The sequence below is a fragment of the Tachysurus vachellii genome, chromosome 26, assembly GCF_030014155.1.
Source record: "Tachysurus vachellii isolate PV-2020 chromosome 26, HZAU_Pvac_v1, whole genome shotgun sequence".
Lineage (NCBI taxonomy): Eukaryota > Metazoa > Chordata > Actinopteri > Siluriformes > Bagridae > Tachysurus > Tachysurus vachellii.
In genome coordinates this window covers 11,220,224-11,237,623 of record NC_083485.1, presented here as the reverse complement: position 1 = coordinate 11,237,623, position 17,400 = coordinate 11,220,224, and the positions used below count along the sequence as shown (strand labels likewise).

Sequence of the window (17,400 nt, the reverse complement as noted above, 5' to 3'; positions counted from 1 at the left end):
CCTATCTCAGGCGTCATCGGGCATCAAGGCAGGATACACCCTGAACGGAGTGACAACCCATCGCAGGGCACACACACACTCTCATTCACTCATGCACTCACACACTACGGACAATTTCCCAGAGATGCCAATCAACCTACCATGCATGTCTTTGGACCGGGGGAGGAAACCGGAGTACCCGGAGGAAACCCCCGAGGCACGGGTAGAACATGCAAACTCCACACACACAAGGCGGAGGCAGGACTCGAACCCCCAACCCTGGAGGTGTGAGGCGAACATGCTAACCACTAAGCCATCGTGCCCCCCCACAGACTCATCTGCAGTGTGTAATACAGTAAGATGAATTTCTAATCTGTTTGGGTCCCAAGGCCAAGGACATTAAGTATTAGATGGCGTAAGATTTATTTATGTTGAATAATTATCAGAGAAAAATATTTTATTTTAATCCAAACAATGGAATGTGCACTTGTTTTATTGAGTCCATGTTCGGTGTTAAATTTCTTTGTCATGTCACACTCCACACTGGTGTTTAATGGCTCATATGAAAGAAGACACTCTGGGTTTAAGAATTTAAGTATTATTTCATACAAATCTTTAAAGAAAAGGATGATATCAAACCCATTTCTTTGCCCCAAGTGCTTTGTACATAAGCATCTGAAAATTTATCTGCAAAGGTCATCCCAACAGAAAGGGAAAAACAGCATTCTGACTAATTTTATATCAGATCTGCAGCAATAAAATAATAAATTTATTTATGCTGATTAACAATCTCAGAACAACAATGTACTGTTCAAAAAAGATAAAGGAATACGAGGAAATAAAAAGACAGCACACCATTCACAGCACTAATAATCTTTTTTTTTTAAAGGTTTATGTTGTTCACGGGAATATCTTATCTGTACACATGAACAGTTGTTTTAAAGGTGGAGCTTCTTTAACACATAAAAGTTAGTCACATGTCTCTAGGAAAGGTGTCAGTGTAGTTTTTTTTTTTTTTATGCTTTCTCTCTAAAGTCCAAAGTGCAAAAAACAATTCTACATCATGACATCAAGATATTCATCAAGAGCATAACCTCGGGTTGGATAAAAATCATGCACTGGCTGCAGGCTTTAAAAAATAATATGAGCACATCATCGTTTGTTCGTCTGCAACGCATCAGCTCAGGCTCTGCACTAAATTCAGAGGTACTTCAGAGGACTCCTGATTGGTTGTAAATGAACAAATTTACAGAAAGTTACACATTATGAGAAACACATCTACATACAATCTAAAGTTAGAATACTTCCAAAAAAAAATAAAAAATACAGTAATTAATGTGCTAACACAGAACAATTATAATGCAGTGTGTGTGTGTGTGTGTGTGTGTGTGTGGGGGGGGGGGTCGTATAAAGGCTTATAAAACCAATAATATCTTATACTTCAGCAGCTTATCACTGGATAGTATTGGGATATGAGGGTGAACTCTGTAGATAAAAGCAGATGGAAGTCGGGTTTCAGAGAGGAAAGCAAACTGTTTTTATTTTTAAGGGTTTAAGGGTATTTTTGAGTTTTTTATTTTATTTTTAATTATTAAAATATTTTTATTTTAATAATCTAATTACGGCTTCTGAAAAATGTACTCACATTTAACGCTACTGGATTATAGTTACTGGTGAAAAAGAGAAATTTTGTCAAGTCTATTTGGAAAAAAAAAAAAGACTATACTTTCTTTTTATTTGGGAATAGATTACATTAGCACGGAATGGATTCAAATAACTTCTAGAACAGCTACTATTCTAACACAATATCAACGTATTAAAAGCCTTTATACGAGATGAATGAATCCATTATAACTGCAACTGTGTTTCCTGCACATATTTTTCTGAACACTGAGTGAGTGTTTTTGTCTTGTTTCAAAACAGATATGTAAAACAACCTTAAAAAAAAGAAAAGAAAAAAAAAAAGAAATGAAAAAATGTGCAACCGATTGCATTCTGGTCTGTGGTCATAAGTGGGGACCATTGTTCAGCTTTACATGGTCCCTGTTTCCATTTTCCCAGTTTCCGTCGACTAAAAAAAAAAATCCCCATCACTTTGAGGCAGCAGTGTTTGTGTTAATTGGAACAGTACCAATAATATCTCTTTATCTCCTTTCTTCATGGAGCAGTTCCCTCTCACACAAGCTTCGTATTTTCAGATTTGCTACGTTTTCCTCAAACCACACACAAACCCCTAATTCCCTTTCAATTCTGTGTTTCAATTCTATTTGTACAGTTTTTCTAGCAGATGTTGCCAGAGAGACACTGCTTCTGAGTCTTCTCCGCTCTCCTTCGGCGCGTCTCCGTTCCGTCACTAGGACACCTGCTCCACCGGCCGCAGCTGCACGTCTCCGATCTACAGGCACAAAGGCGGAGTGAGAAAACAAACCGATGTGAGCTGAAATCACGTGACAGATACAAAGTAAGGATGGAAGGAAAACGTCCGAACGCTCACCTGAACGTGTGGAGGGGCGCCGAGGACGTAGGTGACAGCATTGGCTATGTCTTCAGCTTTCAAACACTTAACAAAGTCATAGAAAAAGTTAAAGACTACCACAGGATCTAATACATGACACCACACACGTTTACACTCACACACTTGGCTCACCTTTATACTTTCATACACAGAAGCAGCTTTCTCTGGATCACTGTTGTGGTGTCTAAAGGCAAACTCTGTCTCCACTATGCCAGGGGATATACACTGTCCAGAACAAGACAGCATAAAATCACATTATGTTCAGATTTTGAAATCATATTAGCATGGAATATTAGCATAAATTTCTTGTTTTGAATGAAAATGTATGTATTATAATTCATACAGTATGTGTGACACTTAACCAGGTTCCTATTTTTATTTAGAATAAATGATTAACATTGACTATATAAATGATTAACATTGACTGTCATGATTAGTAGTAATAAAAACATGTATCACTTTTATTGTTTTATCGGTACTCGAGAAACCTTTTTTTAATTTAGTTTATCTCTCATTTCGCACCGAATTGTGTCGAAGGAGCGAAGACGAAAATTTGTGAGACTTAGACATTAATGCGTTGCTGCATATTGTTGAAACGGCTTATAAGTGTTATATAGCTATAGGTGTTATATAGCCAGAGAGTGTGTGTGAGGTGTCACCGTGGCACGGATGTGTGTCTTGGCCTCCCTCAGCTCCTGTCTGAGCCCCTCAGTAAGTGCCGTCACTGCGTATTTGGTGGCACAGTAGAAATGCGCGTCAGCACTCGGTACCATCCTGTGTCCTCCCATACTGCACACAACATGACAACACACTCACCTCACACTCAACCCTTATATTCTCATAAACCTACATTCTGTCAAGGTTAAAATTGATCATTTTATAATAACAGGTCACCATATATCATCATGTTTGATTCATCTTTCTAAATAACAAACAGTGATTTAAATCCGTGTCCCAGAATCCCACGACGCTGCAGAAATCTGGATTCTTATGGATCAGAAGCTGCTGATTAATATTCTATAACATTAGCTCCAAAATGCTTAATTATTTCTATAGTAACAAGTTACACAAATACTTGTAATTGTAATGTTAATGTTGTTTAATTGCTGATATGCTATTAGGAGACATTTTCTTGAAGGAGCCTCAGATGTCAGAGTAAGTTTCTGTACATCAAGGCAGCTTTGCAGTTTTTGTAGTCACTTAAAATCTGCCTTTTTGCCTTCAATAGAGAAATAAAAATGTCAATAAAGAAAGAAAAATGTGAGAAAGTTTTTCTAGCTGCTACAACCAGAGATGGGGGACATGAGTCATATGACTTGACTCGAGTCAGACTTAAGTCGCATATTTGAGACTTGAGACTTGCTTGACAAATATTAAAAAAGACTCGACTTGACTTTGACTTGACATTCATGACTTGAGACTTGACTCGGACTTAAGTTAAATGACTCAGAGATGGGGGTCTCAACTTGACTCAAGTCAGACTTAAGTCGCAAATTTGAGACTTGAGACTTGCTTGACAAATATTAATAAAGACTCGACTTGACTTTGACTTGACATTCATGACTTGAGACTTACTTGTGACTTGCACATGTGTGACTTACTCCCACCTCTGGCTACAACAAAAGCGATAATAGGCACTTGTTTCACAAGGTCTACTGCAGTAGACATAACTATAAAAGGTTAAAAACTATGATGTGCGCTTTATCAAGGAACATTTTTAATAGTTGGTACGTCACGGAGCTGATGTCAGATTTCAGGATCAGACCTGTTGATGTTGATGATGTGTCCATCGTCTACATTTCTCTCCCTCATGGACTGGTAGGCTTCACGTGTGCAGATGGCCAGCGCGAGAACGTTTACCTAAAATAGATATTGCAACAGATGAATAGTAAATGGTAAAAAAAATCCGAGCACATCACTCCAGTCCTCAGGTCCTTACACTGGCTTCCAGTTACATTTAGAATAGATTTTAAAGTATTGTTACTCGTTTATAAATCACTTCATGGCTTAGGACCGAAATACATTACAGATATGCTAACTGAATATAAACCAAGCAGACTACTGAGATCATTAGGATCAGGTCAGTTAGAGATACCAAGGGTTCACTCAAAACAAGGTGCGTCAGTATTTAGTTATTACGCCACCTATAGCTGGAATCAGCTTCCAGAAGAGATCAGATGTGCTTCAACAGTAGACACGTTAATCAATGAAGTTAATCAAGTTAATCAATCAAGATTAAAAACACATCTGTTTAACTCTGCATTTACTAAATGAGCACTGTGCTGCTTCACAATGAATGCACTTTTTATCCAAATCACTTTTACTCCTGTTTTATTCTTTTTAACATATTTTAAACTGTTTTTATCAAAATCACATTTATTTTTTTTTAATTGTTCTTTGCTTTTGTTTTTTTATGATTTTATCGTGTGTCTCTTATTTTTACATATATATTTTTTTTCTCTCTTATAAACTTTTCTAATTTCTATGTAAAGCACTCTGAATGACCTCTGTGTATGAAATGTGCTATACAAATAAACTTGCCTTGCCTTGCCTTGCCTAAATGATGTTGCTGTAGACAAATCTAACTAAAACCCAATCACATTTCTTCTTATTCCGTCTCCCACATAATTTAGAGAAATGTAGCTCTGGTTATTTCTGACCTAAGTAAAGACACCTGGGCTTAAATAAAAGTGTTTCAAATTGATACAGGATGCTTCGTCCATCGAGATCTAACTACGTTTAAAGCATGGCACTATAATTATTTGGCACCATTTGTTATGTTAGCAAAAGTCAGTTCATTTAGACTGAAGATTACGGAAATATAAGAACTTTGTTTTTTAGTGATTTACACTGATACACTATGTATAAGCAGGAACATGAACTAACAAGGTGAAACAGTTCAAGTTTAATTTCCTACTGTCTTTAATTTAATATGATTACAGGATGTACATTAAGGGCAATATTAAAAGTCCATCAGACTGTTGAACTTGAGCCAATATCATCACAATCACAACCGCATACACTATACATTATCGTTATCGCTTACATCTACACTGATGGCTGTACTGTACTGATATCAGACTCCTTGTACTATATGTGCAATAACTTCCACTGTGTTTGAGAATATACCTTCATCTTTTCCCTTATTTTCCATATTATGTTAAGTTATATTAAGGAATATGTGCATGAGCCTGAATCCCAATAATGCCATCCATGGTTGGGAGCCAAATAAACAAAATCGGCTGTGCTTTCTGGGTACGAGGGATGGCCTTCTCTCTCTGAGCTGTCAATCACATCGGCAAAAACCAATCATAGCCGTTTGTAAGGTCATGGTATACAGAAGAGGGTGATAGAGCTTTTATCTGAGCATGTTATGCAGCATGAGCAGCAGCGTGCAAAGATGCAGTTGTCTGGATTCATGGATCTCAGTGTAATAAATCTTCATGGGGTCTATCCAAGGAATGTTAAGTGTGAGGAAAGAATTCACCCTCAATTTACACTTCTCTCATTCACACCTAGGGGCAATATTGCCTATCCACTAATATATATTTGGGAGATAAGAACCCAGTAAGAAACATATGCAGAAAGGGGAAGAACATGACCTGAGTTTGAGGACATGAGGACAAAAGCAAGAAACCCCCAACTTTTTACATTTCTGTGTCATTTTTTGTAAATCTGAAACATTTCCGTCATTCAGAATTTGGAGCTTAAATGTAGCAGAAAAGGAAGGTTGACACAAAACACACACACACACACACACACACACACACACACACAGTATGAATGCAATCCAAGGCAACAAATACAAATGCATGGGAAATGCTTAACTACTGAATGTGAGACATTTTTGGTGAATAATGGATGGTGCAAAGCTCGTTAAACCACACTGTATAAGGAAAGCATTAGCACTTTGACAATAAAGCGGAAATAGAGAGGCCCCTGAAGTCAAACATCAGTGTGGGGTAACGTCAGGCTTTCATCCTGAGGCCTGATTTTGAAGTGTGTTCTTCATGTGTACTTCTGAAGAAAAAGACCTATTCAATTTTTTTAAATGAAATGATATTGAGATGATTTTACATCACAGATTATATTCAGGGAAAATAAACTAACCTAATACTAATTTTTGCCACATGTATATGACTTTCTTCTCATGTTTACACTCTATGAACACACACACACACACACACACACACACACACACACACACACGTCATCAAGAGAATCCCATTAAATCCTATTCAGTCTAGAATACAATTTACTTTACCTCTGAAAACTTTGGTAGACAGTCATATTTCTCAATAGTATGTGGCCTTGTCAGTCAATATCACACAGTTATGGAATACAGACTTTATTTTCTTCATCTCATCCACTGGAAACTGGTAGAGCATGTGACTTGTAATATAACTAGTTTTTGGGGTTGAATGTGTACTGGTAAAGGGATTGAGTGATTTTTTTAGGACTTTACTATTTTTTTAGACTTTACGTATAATGTGATTACGGGGCAAAATCATAGAAAAGAAAGTTTCAAGCACGAGCAGTTAAATGGATTCACACATAAATGCAATAATAGGATTTTTAAGTATTTTAAACATTCAATTTCAGTAGTTTTGGTAGCTCTGCCTGACAAGGCCTTGCCACCCAAGTTGCCACCCGATCGACAATGCACCAGATCCTTACTTCTACAGCTGCAGGTGTTTAAGCCCATATGAGGACAGTTCTATGTTGCATATTTGGCCTGTGAGCACAAGGGCCACAGGTAAAATCCTGGACACCAGGTGCTTCCTGACAAGAACCCACCATACCCAAGCCTGGCTCCAGGGTGGGGCAAAAGTTTACCTATTCTGTACAAACTCTCTGGGTCCTTAGATTTTCCTTTTATAAGGACCTATGAATCGATCTTAGTCTAGCCCCTTGCCCGTGGACTAGTTAGCTTTGGGGGCTTCCAGGGGCCCCAACAACATAGTTCCTAGGATAAGTGGGACAAAGAGTGTGGCACACATGGGTATCCCCACAGAGGAGTTGGGGGAGGTGGCTACAGAGAGGGAGGTCTGTGATTCTCTTCATAGACTGATGCCCCACAACCCAGACCTGGCTCAGCGAAAGAAAATTAACAGAATAAAATTCCCTGATGCATTAATTGATGCAGATTTTGCAGGTTTTGACACACAAACATAGATTGTTTTGTATTGTTTAAAAGGTCAGGGGAACTATGCTTAAGTCTGAACTGACAATGTGTATGTCTTACATCAAGCATGTTCTTCCACCCCTCAGTGCGGCCACTCAGCAGAGGCTCGTTGTGAGCCAGGCCAGCGTTGTTGATGCACACGTCCACCCCCTGAAGCAGGGTCTTAATAGCAGAGAACATAGAGAGAATCTCCTCCTCGTTGCACAGGTCACATTTGTATGGGATCAGGGTGCCGCTGTAGCCCGCGCTCTGACACTCAGCCGCCAGCTTCTGCAGAGAGAAACAAAGGGAGAAATATATAAGACTGTATAATTACGTGTGAATATATATATATATATATATATATATATCCATATATATATATATATATATATATATATATAAATATATATGGGATATATATATATATATATATATATCCTTCTTTTGAAATAATTGGGCAAACTCTATTTGTTATTCAGCAGTAAGGCTTGCAGGTCAAGGCAAAGATCATTGTTTCCTAAAAGAAAGTAGTAACCCAAAAAAATAAATATATAATATATATAAATAAGTATAATTTAACATAAATAACATTTAATGATATTTCTGATGATATAGGCTTAAAATAAATGAACAAGAAAAAAAAAACAGGCCCTACCGCTTTACACTTTGAGAACACATTTATCTGTGCACCACAAGACTAACACTCAGTGGAAACACAGTAGCAGCAAATCTCATCAGTCCACAGCAATCAGTACCATCCTGATTTCCTTATCATATTTCTCAACATACAAAATGAAGTATTTAATGCAGCTAAAGCAAGTCAGTTATTAGTTCTTTTCAACAGATTTTTAAGTTTTGATCAATCTCGTGCAAAAAAAAAAATCTGAAAATATATAGATCCTGGCCAGTATTTAGAAGTCTGTATTTAGACATAAATCTACAGAAATACACACACACACACACACACACACACACACACACACACACACACACACACACACACACTTAGCATTCCAGTCAACCTGCATGCACATTTTTGAAAGAAACCTGAGAACCAGAAGGAAACCCATAAGTACACATTAAGAACAATCTGAGTTCAGGTTTGAACTGGAGGCAAAAATGTTACTTACTGCACCATCACACAGATCTGTTGTGCTTTATCCTAATTTTCTGAATTGCTTCTGTAGATATTAATTACCATTACGAGACCTGTACAGATCAACACCTATCTTGTTGATGTTTGGTTTGACCGGTAAACTGGTGAAACCTTTTTACAATCCATATATATCTAATAAATGTCTACAAATGCAGATTTTACAAAATAATATCAAAAGAATAAAAACCATGCAATCAGCAAACAGAGAACACAAGACAAAGGTGAACTCATCAACTGCATAGAACTAAGTCCATCAGAAAAACAGTCTCAGATACAAACCGCGTGCTGATTGGAAGTAAGGCTGCTTGCTTGCTCAAAAGGCCGCTGATTGAGAAGGCTGACGTGTGTCATGTGACCAATCAAGTGGTTTTTTTGTTTGTTAGCTCAATGAGGATTGTGGAATATGGAGACTATGTGAGACAATAACTATGTTATTGTCTGTTGCAGGTCATGACGTAAGTCGGTTCTAATGATCCAGTGAGATGGGCTTTGGGTTCTTACGTAATATATAATAAATTTTAAATATATATATATATATATATATATATATATATATATATATATATATGTATATATATATATATATATATATATATATATATATATATAATTTATTTTAAAATTTTATTTATATATATATATATATATATATATATATATATATATATATATATATATATATATATATATATATATAAATAAAATATATATGTAAAATTTCCATTTGAATTTCTTTTCAATATTTACATAAGGGTGTAAACAGTTGTTATTAAAAACAACATTTTCTAAAAAATAAATTGAAAGAGATTGTAAGAAAAATGGACAGAAATTATAAATAAATATTTCAATGGAAAGTAAGACATTTAATTTAGTGAATTTAGTGAGTTGAGTTAGTGAATTTTATATTTAATTAACCTCAGTCACGAGTTACACCTCTACCTTTTTAGTAAACAGTATTTTATCTCTGGTAATCAGTCAAGCTATAGAGCTATAGATAGTGATTCGTTTGTAAGATTCACGGATACTCCTTTAAGACCAGATCAGAATGAAATCGAAACCCTTAGCCATAATACAGCAACATTACTGATTAATTTATGAGCATGGATATATATGTTATCCATATGCATGTTTATTCATATTTCTTATTCACCTTCCCTGACTGAATTATACATAATACAGTGATACTAAAATCTGTGGTCTTGACTACAAAAATAAGAAATTCACACATTTATTGATTGACTTTTTTATTAATTCTATTCTTCAGCTTTTCCTGACCAATACCATGCTATATTGTATAAGGCATGTACAATCCAATATTCTTCTTTCAATCGCTCTCTCTCTCTCTCTCTCTCTCTCTCTCTCTCTCTCTCTCTCTCTCTCTCTGCCACCTGCTAGACATAATAAGAAGCAAAGAACACTACAGAAAACCAATACTTACACACTGATTTCTTTTAGGTTGCCTAATGTGCCACCTCTACAGTAGCACACACAGACACAAACACAAACACACACACACACACACAATCAAGCAGAACACCATGCAGCTTTAGTACACCGAGCATCTTGGAAAGTATTCAGATCATTAAGCAGATCAAATACACAAATTCCATCTGAAAGTGAAATGAAGCGAAAGAGCGAAATGGAGCAAAAGGAAAACAGAACAAGAACGAAAGATGAGAAGGGAGGGAAGAGAACAGGATGGGCCAATTAAAGTTTGGATCAAGTTTAATAGTAAGCCACTGCTTAGAAACTCAAATTAGCACAGACTGGCTGTCTGGGGAAAAGAAACATGTTATTTACAAGAAGAAAAAAGGAGTTTTTTAAAGGGAATTTTTACATTTCTTTTTAAAAATCTTGCCACTGTGAGCTTATTTCCTTTTACTATTAGCAAGAGCTTCTGTGGTAAATTTGCTAACAACAACAGCAGCAATGTTAGCATACAGCAATGTTAGCATACAGCAATGATAGCATACAGCAATGATAGCATACAGCAATGTTAGCATACAGCAATGTTGGCAAAACAAGCTCTCTGTATTAGCAGTATGCTGTACTGTAAGGTTCTGTATCACAGAAACAAACAATAAATGAACTGTTCTTGATCATTCAGACTAATTTTACTAAATACATACAGCATGTTAGGACAGCAGTTCGTAGGCTAAAAAACAGTTAAATTTACTAGCTACTTCTAAGTTTCTCCTCCAGAGACATTTTACAGAAAAAAGAGCAAATAATCCATTCATTCATCTTCTACCGCTTATCCGAACTACCTCGGGTCACGGGGAGCCTGTGCCTATCTCAGGCGTCATCGGGCATCAAGGCAGGATACACGCTGGACGGAGTGCCAACCCATCGCAGGGCACACACACACTCTCATTCACTCACGCAATCACACGCTAGGGACAATTTTCCAGAGATGCCAATCAACCTACCATGCATGTCTTTGGACCGGGGGAGGAAACCGGAGTACCCGGAGGAAACCCCCGAGGCACGGGGAGAACATGCAAACTCCACACACACAAGGTGGAGGCGGGAATCGAACCCCGACCCTGGAGGTGTGAGGCGAACGTGCTAACCACTAAGCCACCGTGCCCCCGCAAATAATCCACACGACAGCAAATAATCCACACATCTACATTCAATACATCCATTAATGTGCCTTCAAATCATCGCTGATGATGTGCTACCGATCTCTCGTTAAAGCAGGTTGACAAATATCAGCCCAAACAGACAAACCAAACATGGCTGTCACTTATAGAGTGCATGAATCTACAGTCTGAACTAGAAAGCAATCAGACACAGCGCTGCGTCTTTGAACCACTCTGTACATTTTTTATGAGCATCAGTGGTGCATCAGTGGTGCAAAAAACTCCAAAAGACATTAGGCCTTAAGACATTTTTAACAGGAAAACAATAATCTGATTTGGAAAAATTCTAAAAAAAAAAAAAATACATCAAGTGAACAGGGTTCAAATACAGTTGTGCCTCACAGCTAGAGAAATCAAGTAGGCCGTCTAACAAAACACTCAACCTTACAATTGACTCACAATGGCATCATATTTCACTGTAAATATAGCTTTCCCAGCTTTCTGACTCTATGTCCAGTATGCCATGACGATAGCACTTACACACAAACACACACACACACACACTCACATTCACACATTGTGCCTCAGTGGTGTGATACTGCACTGTGTAGAGCTGTTCCAAACACACATTATAATTAGCAGCTTGCGTTGTGTTAAAGCGTTAGTCCACAGTGTGCTTGTGTGAGAATAAATGTGTGTACCCACACATCCGAGATGGCGCAGACTGCGTTTCTGCTCACACTCACATGAACACATGTTGTTGGTCAAAGCTATTATGTTCCAGTTCATCCTGTTCGACTGCTCACAGCCGTTTCAATATAAAAAGCATGTAATACCTTACGTCCACTCGGTTAAGTGTCATTCATTGCTTCACCAACCTCTTTCTCCTGCATATTAACTCAGAAACAGGGAAATGAATAGGTCCAAGTCTGTATAATTTTTTTTTTACCAGAGACCAAATAATGAAATTAGTGCCTGTTTTGTTTAGTTAATGTTCACCATTGAGTGTCACTCCACAGTGGCGGTTAAGTATTCCTGTTTTTACCATACACTATTAGGGACATTATATTCATTTAGCCAGAAAATAATTAGTTTGCTTATACTGAGTTGATTTTATTCCAACAGCAGAAAGGAACACCAGTATACTGGTAAAAAGGGTAAACAGGGTTCACAATGTGTATAGGCTCACTGGCCACTTGATAAGAATAATGTCGTGAATGAAAATCCCTGGAGATGAACACTATTTGATTCCATCGAGAAACCGCTCTATAAATGTTGTTTTTCAAATATGTTTTCCTAATAAGCTTCTTGCTGGGTGAATCTGTTTATAATAGATTTATAAAAAATCTAATTCAACCAAAATACACCTGAAACATGACCTTGAAATCTAACCAGGTGTCAAAAACATTTAATGACAGTAACAGGTAGGATCACAAAGGCAAGTTCTTGCTTGCTCAAAGCAGTAGAGTTAAAATGGAGTTCAATTCTGAATTTGAGACTCGTCACACTGCACTGTATAACACATCAGTAGTTGAATTGGCTTCTCAAAATCACTCCTAGGTCTGTGTATGTGTGTGTTTTTTTTTTGTGTATGTGTGTGTGCACATGGTGCCCTGTGATAGACCGGTAGGGTCAATAGGTTCAGGGGTTGGAGCAACTCTTTTCATCTTAGAGAGGAGGTGGGGATTAACCCTGTTACTAGGTATGACGCATTATTTCTAAGACTGTGATTGGTTGGACAATAAAATAATAAATAATAAATAATAATAATCCTTAACTTTGTCTCTATGTTAAGATATTTGAGGTTATATTGTGTAGGGATTACATTCATGATCGATCATATTAGAGATGTGCTAACACTTACATCTGTAAGTGGTTAGCACGTTCGCCTCACACCTCCAGGGTCGGGGTTCGATTCCCGCCTCCACCTTGTGTGTGTGGAGTTTGCATGTTCTCCCCGTGCCTCGGGGGTTTCCTCCGGGTACTCCGGTTTCCTCCCCCGGTCCAAAGACATGCATGGTAGGTTGATTGGCATCTCTGGAAAATTGTCCGTAGTGTGTGATTGCGTGAGTGAATGAGAGTGTGTGTGTGCCCTGCGATGGGTTGGCACTCCGTCCAAGGTGAATGAATAATGTGGACATAATAATGTAAATGTAAACATCTCCGACACAGTGCAGAAATGTCATAGAGACAAATTATATGCATTTTATGCATTATATGCTATTGCATTTTGGCTCTATTTCGGAGGTGTGAACATATTTCTAAATGCCACAGCGGAAGAATGTAATATATATATAATATTTTGGCTCTGTTTCTGAAATCATATAAAAATGATCGGTCACAAAAATAATCCCTACATGATCTCATCTGTATCATTTTATTAACTAACTATCATTATTAAATATTGTATGCATTTCTTCTCCCTCTTCAACTTTTGGCCATTTCCTCCTCTGATAAAGAAACTCTTAAGCCTCTTAAAAGTCCCTCTTACTACTCCTAAGACTTTTTGGCCTTAAAAGCTCATCTTATCTTTAATTTTAAAGAGAAACCCCCACGTTTCTAAGAATTTTCTCAGAATTTCATCATTAGCAAATCTTTTCACTAAGAATTTTCATGAAAACAGGCCCTGATCCACAGCAACCCTGATAAGGTCTTTACTAAAAATGAACGAATGAATAATCTTTATTCATTCATCTTCTACCGCTTATCCGAACTACCTCGGGTCACGGGGAGCCTGTGCCTATCTCAGGCGTCATCGGGCATCAAGGCAGGATACACCCTGGACGGAGTGACAACCCATCACAGGGCACACACACACACTCTCATTCACTCACGCAATCACACACTACGAACAATTTTCCAGAGATGCCAATCAACCTACCATGCATGTCTTTGGACCGGGGGAGGAAACCGGAGTACCCGGGGGAAACCCCAGAGGCACTGGGAGAACATGCAAACTCCACACACACAAGGCCTAGGCGGGAATCGAACCCCCAACCCTGGAGGTGTGAGGCGAACGTGCTAACCACTAAGCCACCGTGCCCCCAATAATCTTTATTTATATATTTAACTTCATCTTTTATTTTGAAAAAGAGCTCTAAATGCGTGTAAGCAGAAACTAAAATACAGCCAAGAGTAAGCAGAATAAACCTTTATCTGTAGTTTATGCAAAAAAGCACACAGTAATACTGTTTGTTCTGTGTGTGTGGTGGTAAAAAAGTGACAGACTCATTAATATTCGCATGAATTTAAATAACAATACAAAACATTTTCATTCATTAACATCTACATTTTTAAGCACTAATAAGAAAACACTGAAAGGGAAGCATGACGTGAGAGAAGAAAGAAAGTGGATGCTGAAGCTGAGTGAAAACTGAAATCTTTGAAAGACAGAGAGGAAAAAAAGGGAGGAGAAGAAAGAAGAGAAACACAGACCAATCAGAAAAAACCCCAAGAAAACATCCCACAGCACAAATGGTGCACAGTGTCCAAGTAAAAACAAAGACATTGTACATCGTGCACCATGGCAACGTCTCGCACACACATGCCAACACACCAAGAGTAGACATGCTGGAGACACACTGCAAGAATACAACTTCTTCTAGCTAAATGCGTGTGTGTGTGTGTGTGTGTGTGAGAGAGAGAGAGAGAGAGAGAGAGAGAGAGAGAGAGAGAGAGAGAGAAAGACCCTGCTAACAGGACTCTCACTGAAGACACACTCTTCTTTCTGATCAATGCTGTACACAACTCACTCTCACACACAGATCCATTTCCTGCATGTGCTCTTGACCTTTGTGTCGAAGACATCGATCTGATTGATTGCAGAGGCTGGAAGTGGCACTGCGATCATAAACCGGTTATGTTCTAGTGACGAAAGAAAGAAGGGAGTGCTCTGAATAGCTACACCATTCACAAACACGTGCAGGTGCACAAACTTGTATAGAGTATATATAACATTTACATGAATTTTCCAGAAACATTTCCATCTTTAACTTAGCATTGGATCCCAAGTAGCTTCCTATTTACTATACACAGACACGAATAAATTTCCATTTGCAATTCAAATGAGTTTAAAATTGAGTTCTAGTATGTGCCTGATGGAAATGAACACCTTATATATGTAATCTTACGTCATTTGTCTAATGGATGTAAAATGTAAAAATATGGAAATGTATCTTTGCTTGAGGGAAAAAATGACAGCTCTTTTCTGATTTGCCTTAAAAATGGATATATTATGGAAAGGAACCTACTAAAAAAATCATACAGACAGCTTTAACACACACACACACACACACACACACACAGACGCCTCAATCAATATCACATCCATTATGGATAAGTGTCACTTATTATGCATAAATTTACATCTGACAAAATGTTAATGCTACTAGATTTATTTAGATGCTTATTTAAGCGCACACACAAAGACACACACACCTCACTCTCTATACCGTCTGCTACAGTTCAAAGGTTGAAGGCAGATAATGTGACCCACTCCGTATAGTCATTAAATCTAATTTCCAGCATGTGCAGAGAAATCAATCGTCTAACCTTGTACGAAGTTTATAATAAAGTTTAACTTCAGTTTAAGTTACAGTTACAGTAAATCTTCTAAATCAGTTAGCCGTGAGTGATATTGATCTGTCTGATGAACTAGATGCTACATTAGACCTGGAAAATAGAAGAGGCAATTTTTCAGAGCTCTCACAATGAAACAATTAAAAGTAATCAGATAAAAAATTGATTTCAGTATTAGTTAAGTTGCTTGTATGCATCTGGGTAAAAATCTGTAGCACCGTAAGATCATCTGGTCATAAACTTCTTTAGTTTTGAGTCTGAAAGAAAAGGTGAGCACAGAACGGATACACAGAGCGCAAACTCTAAACTGTTTCGTAGCAAGTTTCTGTGATGTGTCCGGTGGATCATATCTCAAATGGGAATCCTCTCTCAGATCTTTCATAATGACATCACTATAAAGATATGTCAGCAGTCATGTGGAGACGATTATGGTACGTTTGTTTTTTTTTTTTTATCTTTATTCAAATACTATTTTTATTTTTATCCCGCGAGTAGTTACATAATTTTTAAAAAAAAAAAAAGAAAAATCTGTAATTTAAAAAAATATTATATATTTATTTATGGTATTTTTTCCATGTATACGTGTGTGTGTGTGTCGGTTTTGTTGTATTTCACGGCTCACATCTATTATTTTGTGCTTCCTCAACTTTTAAACATTTATACCACCATTCAAATGTTTGTACACATCTCTTTCTTCCCTTCACTTATTTCTTACTATTTTAGAGAAAAAAAACACACATTAACTCTATAAAATAACACACGGAGTGAACAGGAAAAATCTTTCAAAAAAAAAATTCCCACTCTCTTGCTGTGAGATTTATATTTTACTACATTATTGTGACTATTCTACAATATATTACATCTATATATATATATATATATATATATATATATATATATATATATATATATATATATATATATATATATGCGATTTATTACTCTTTACTTGTTTATAGCTAGAACGACAATAAATTGAAAGCTCTGTTTTAATTGAACTAAGTAACACATGGAGTATAGTGATATCTGACTTCTTTCGCATGTGTGAGTTCAGAGACGGAGACGATTGGCTAGTGGTGGTGTGACTGACAGGTGAGAGATTGTAAGCCCCACCCACCTCGCAAGCATGGCAAATTTTTCTGTCTTGGCTCCCAGCCAAAGCAAGAAAACCAAGTGACTTATTAAACATCAAAAATTTATACATTGGCATTAAGCTTTCATTCACTGTTTACATTTGCAGAATTTGGCAGACACCTTGATCCAGAGTGACTTAAATTTTTATACAACAGAGCAATTGAGGGTTAAGGGACCATCTATCCATCCATTTATACTAAGGGGCCTTAGTATCATGACTCATGACCTTCCGATCGGTATTCCAACACCTTAACCACTATTCTACCACATCCTGTGTACCTTAGTG

At 37.2% G+C, this 17,400-nt stretch overlaps 1 protein-coding gene across 1 annotated transcript in view; it reads right to left on the bottom strand.

Annotated features, from left to right (window-relative positions):
* Positions 1-836: 836 nt before the first annotated feature.
* dhrs11a (dehydrogenase/reductase 11a) overlaps positions 837-17,400 on the bottom strand; it is a 31,626-nt gene continuing 15,062 nt past the window's right edge. The window contains exons 2-7 of the mRNA XM_060863569.1: positions 7,740-7,949; positions 4,260-4,354; positions 3,154-3,283; positions 2,627-2,719; positions 2,474-2,539; positions 837-2,374 (exon numbers count right to left, since the gene is read on the bottom strand). Of these exons, the coding sequence (XP_060719552.1) occupies positions 2,333-2,374; positions 2,474-2,539; positions 2,627-2,719; positions 3,154-3,283; positions 4,260-4,354; positions 7,740-7,949 (636 nt within the window). The 3' untranslated portion in view covers positions 837-2,332. The remainder of the gene's footprint in view (positions 2,375-2,473; positions 2,540-2,626; positions 2,720-3,153; positions 3,284-4,259; positions 4,355-7,739; positions 7,950-17,400) is intronic.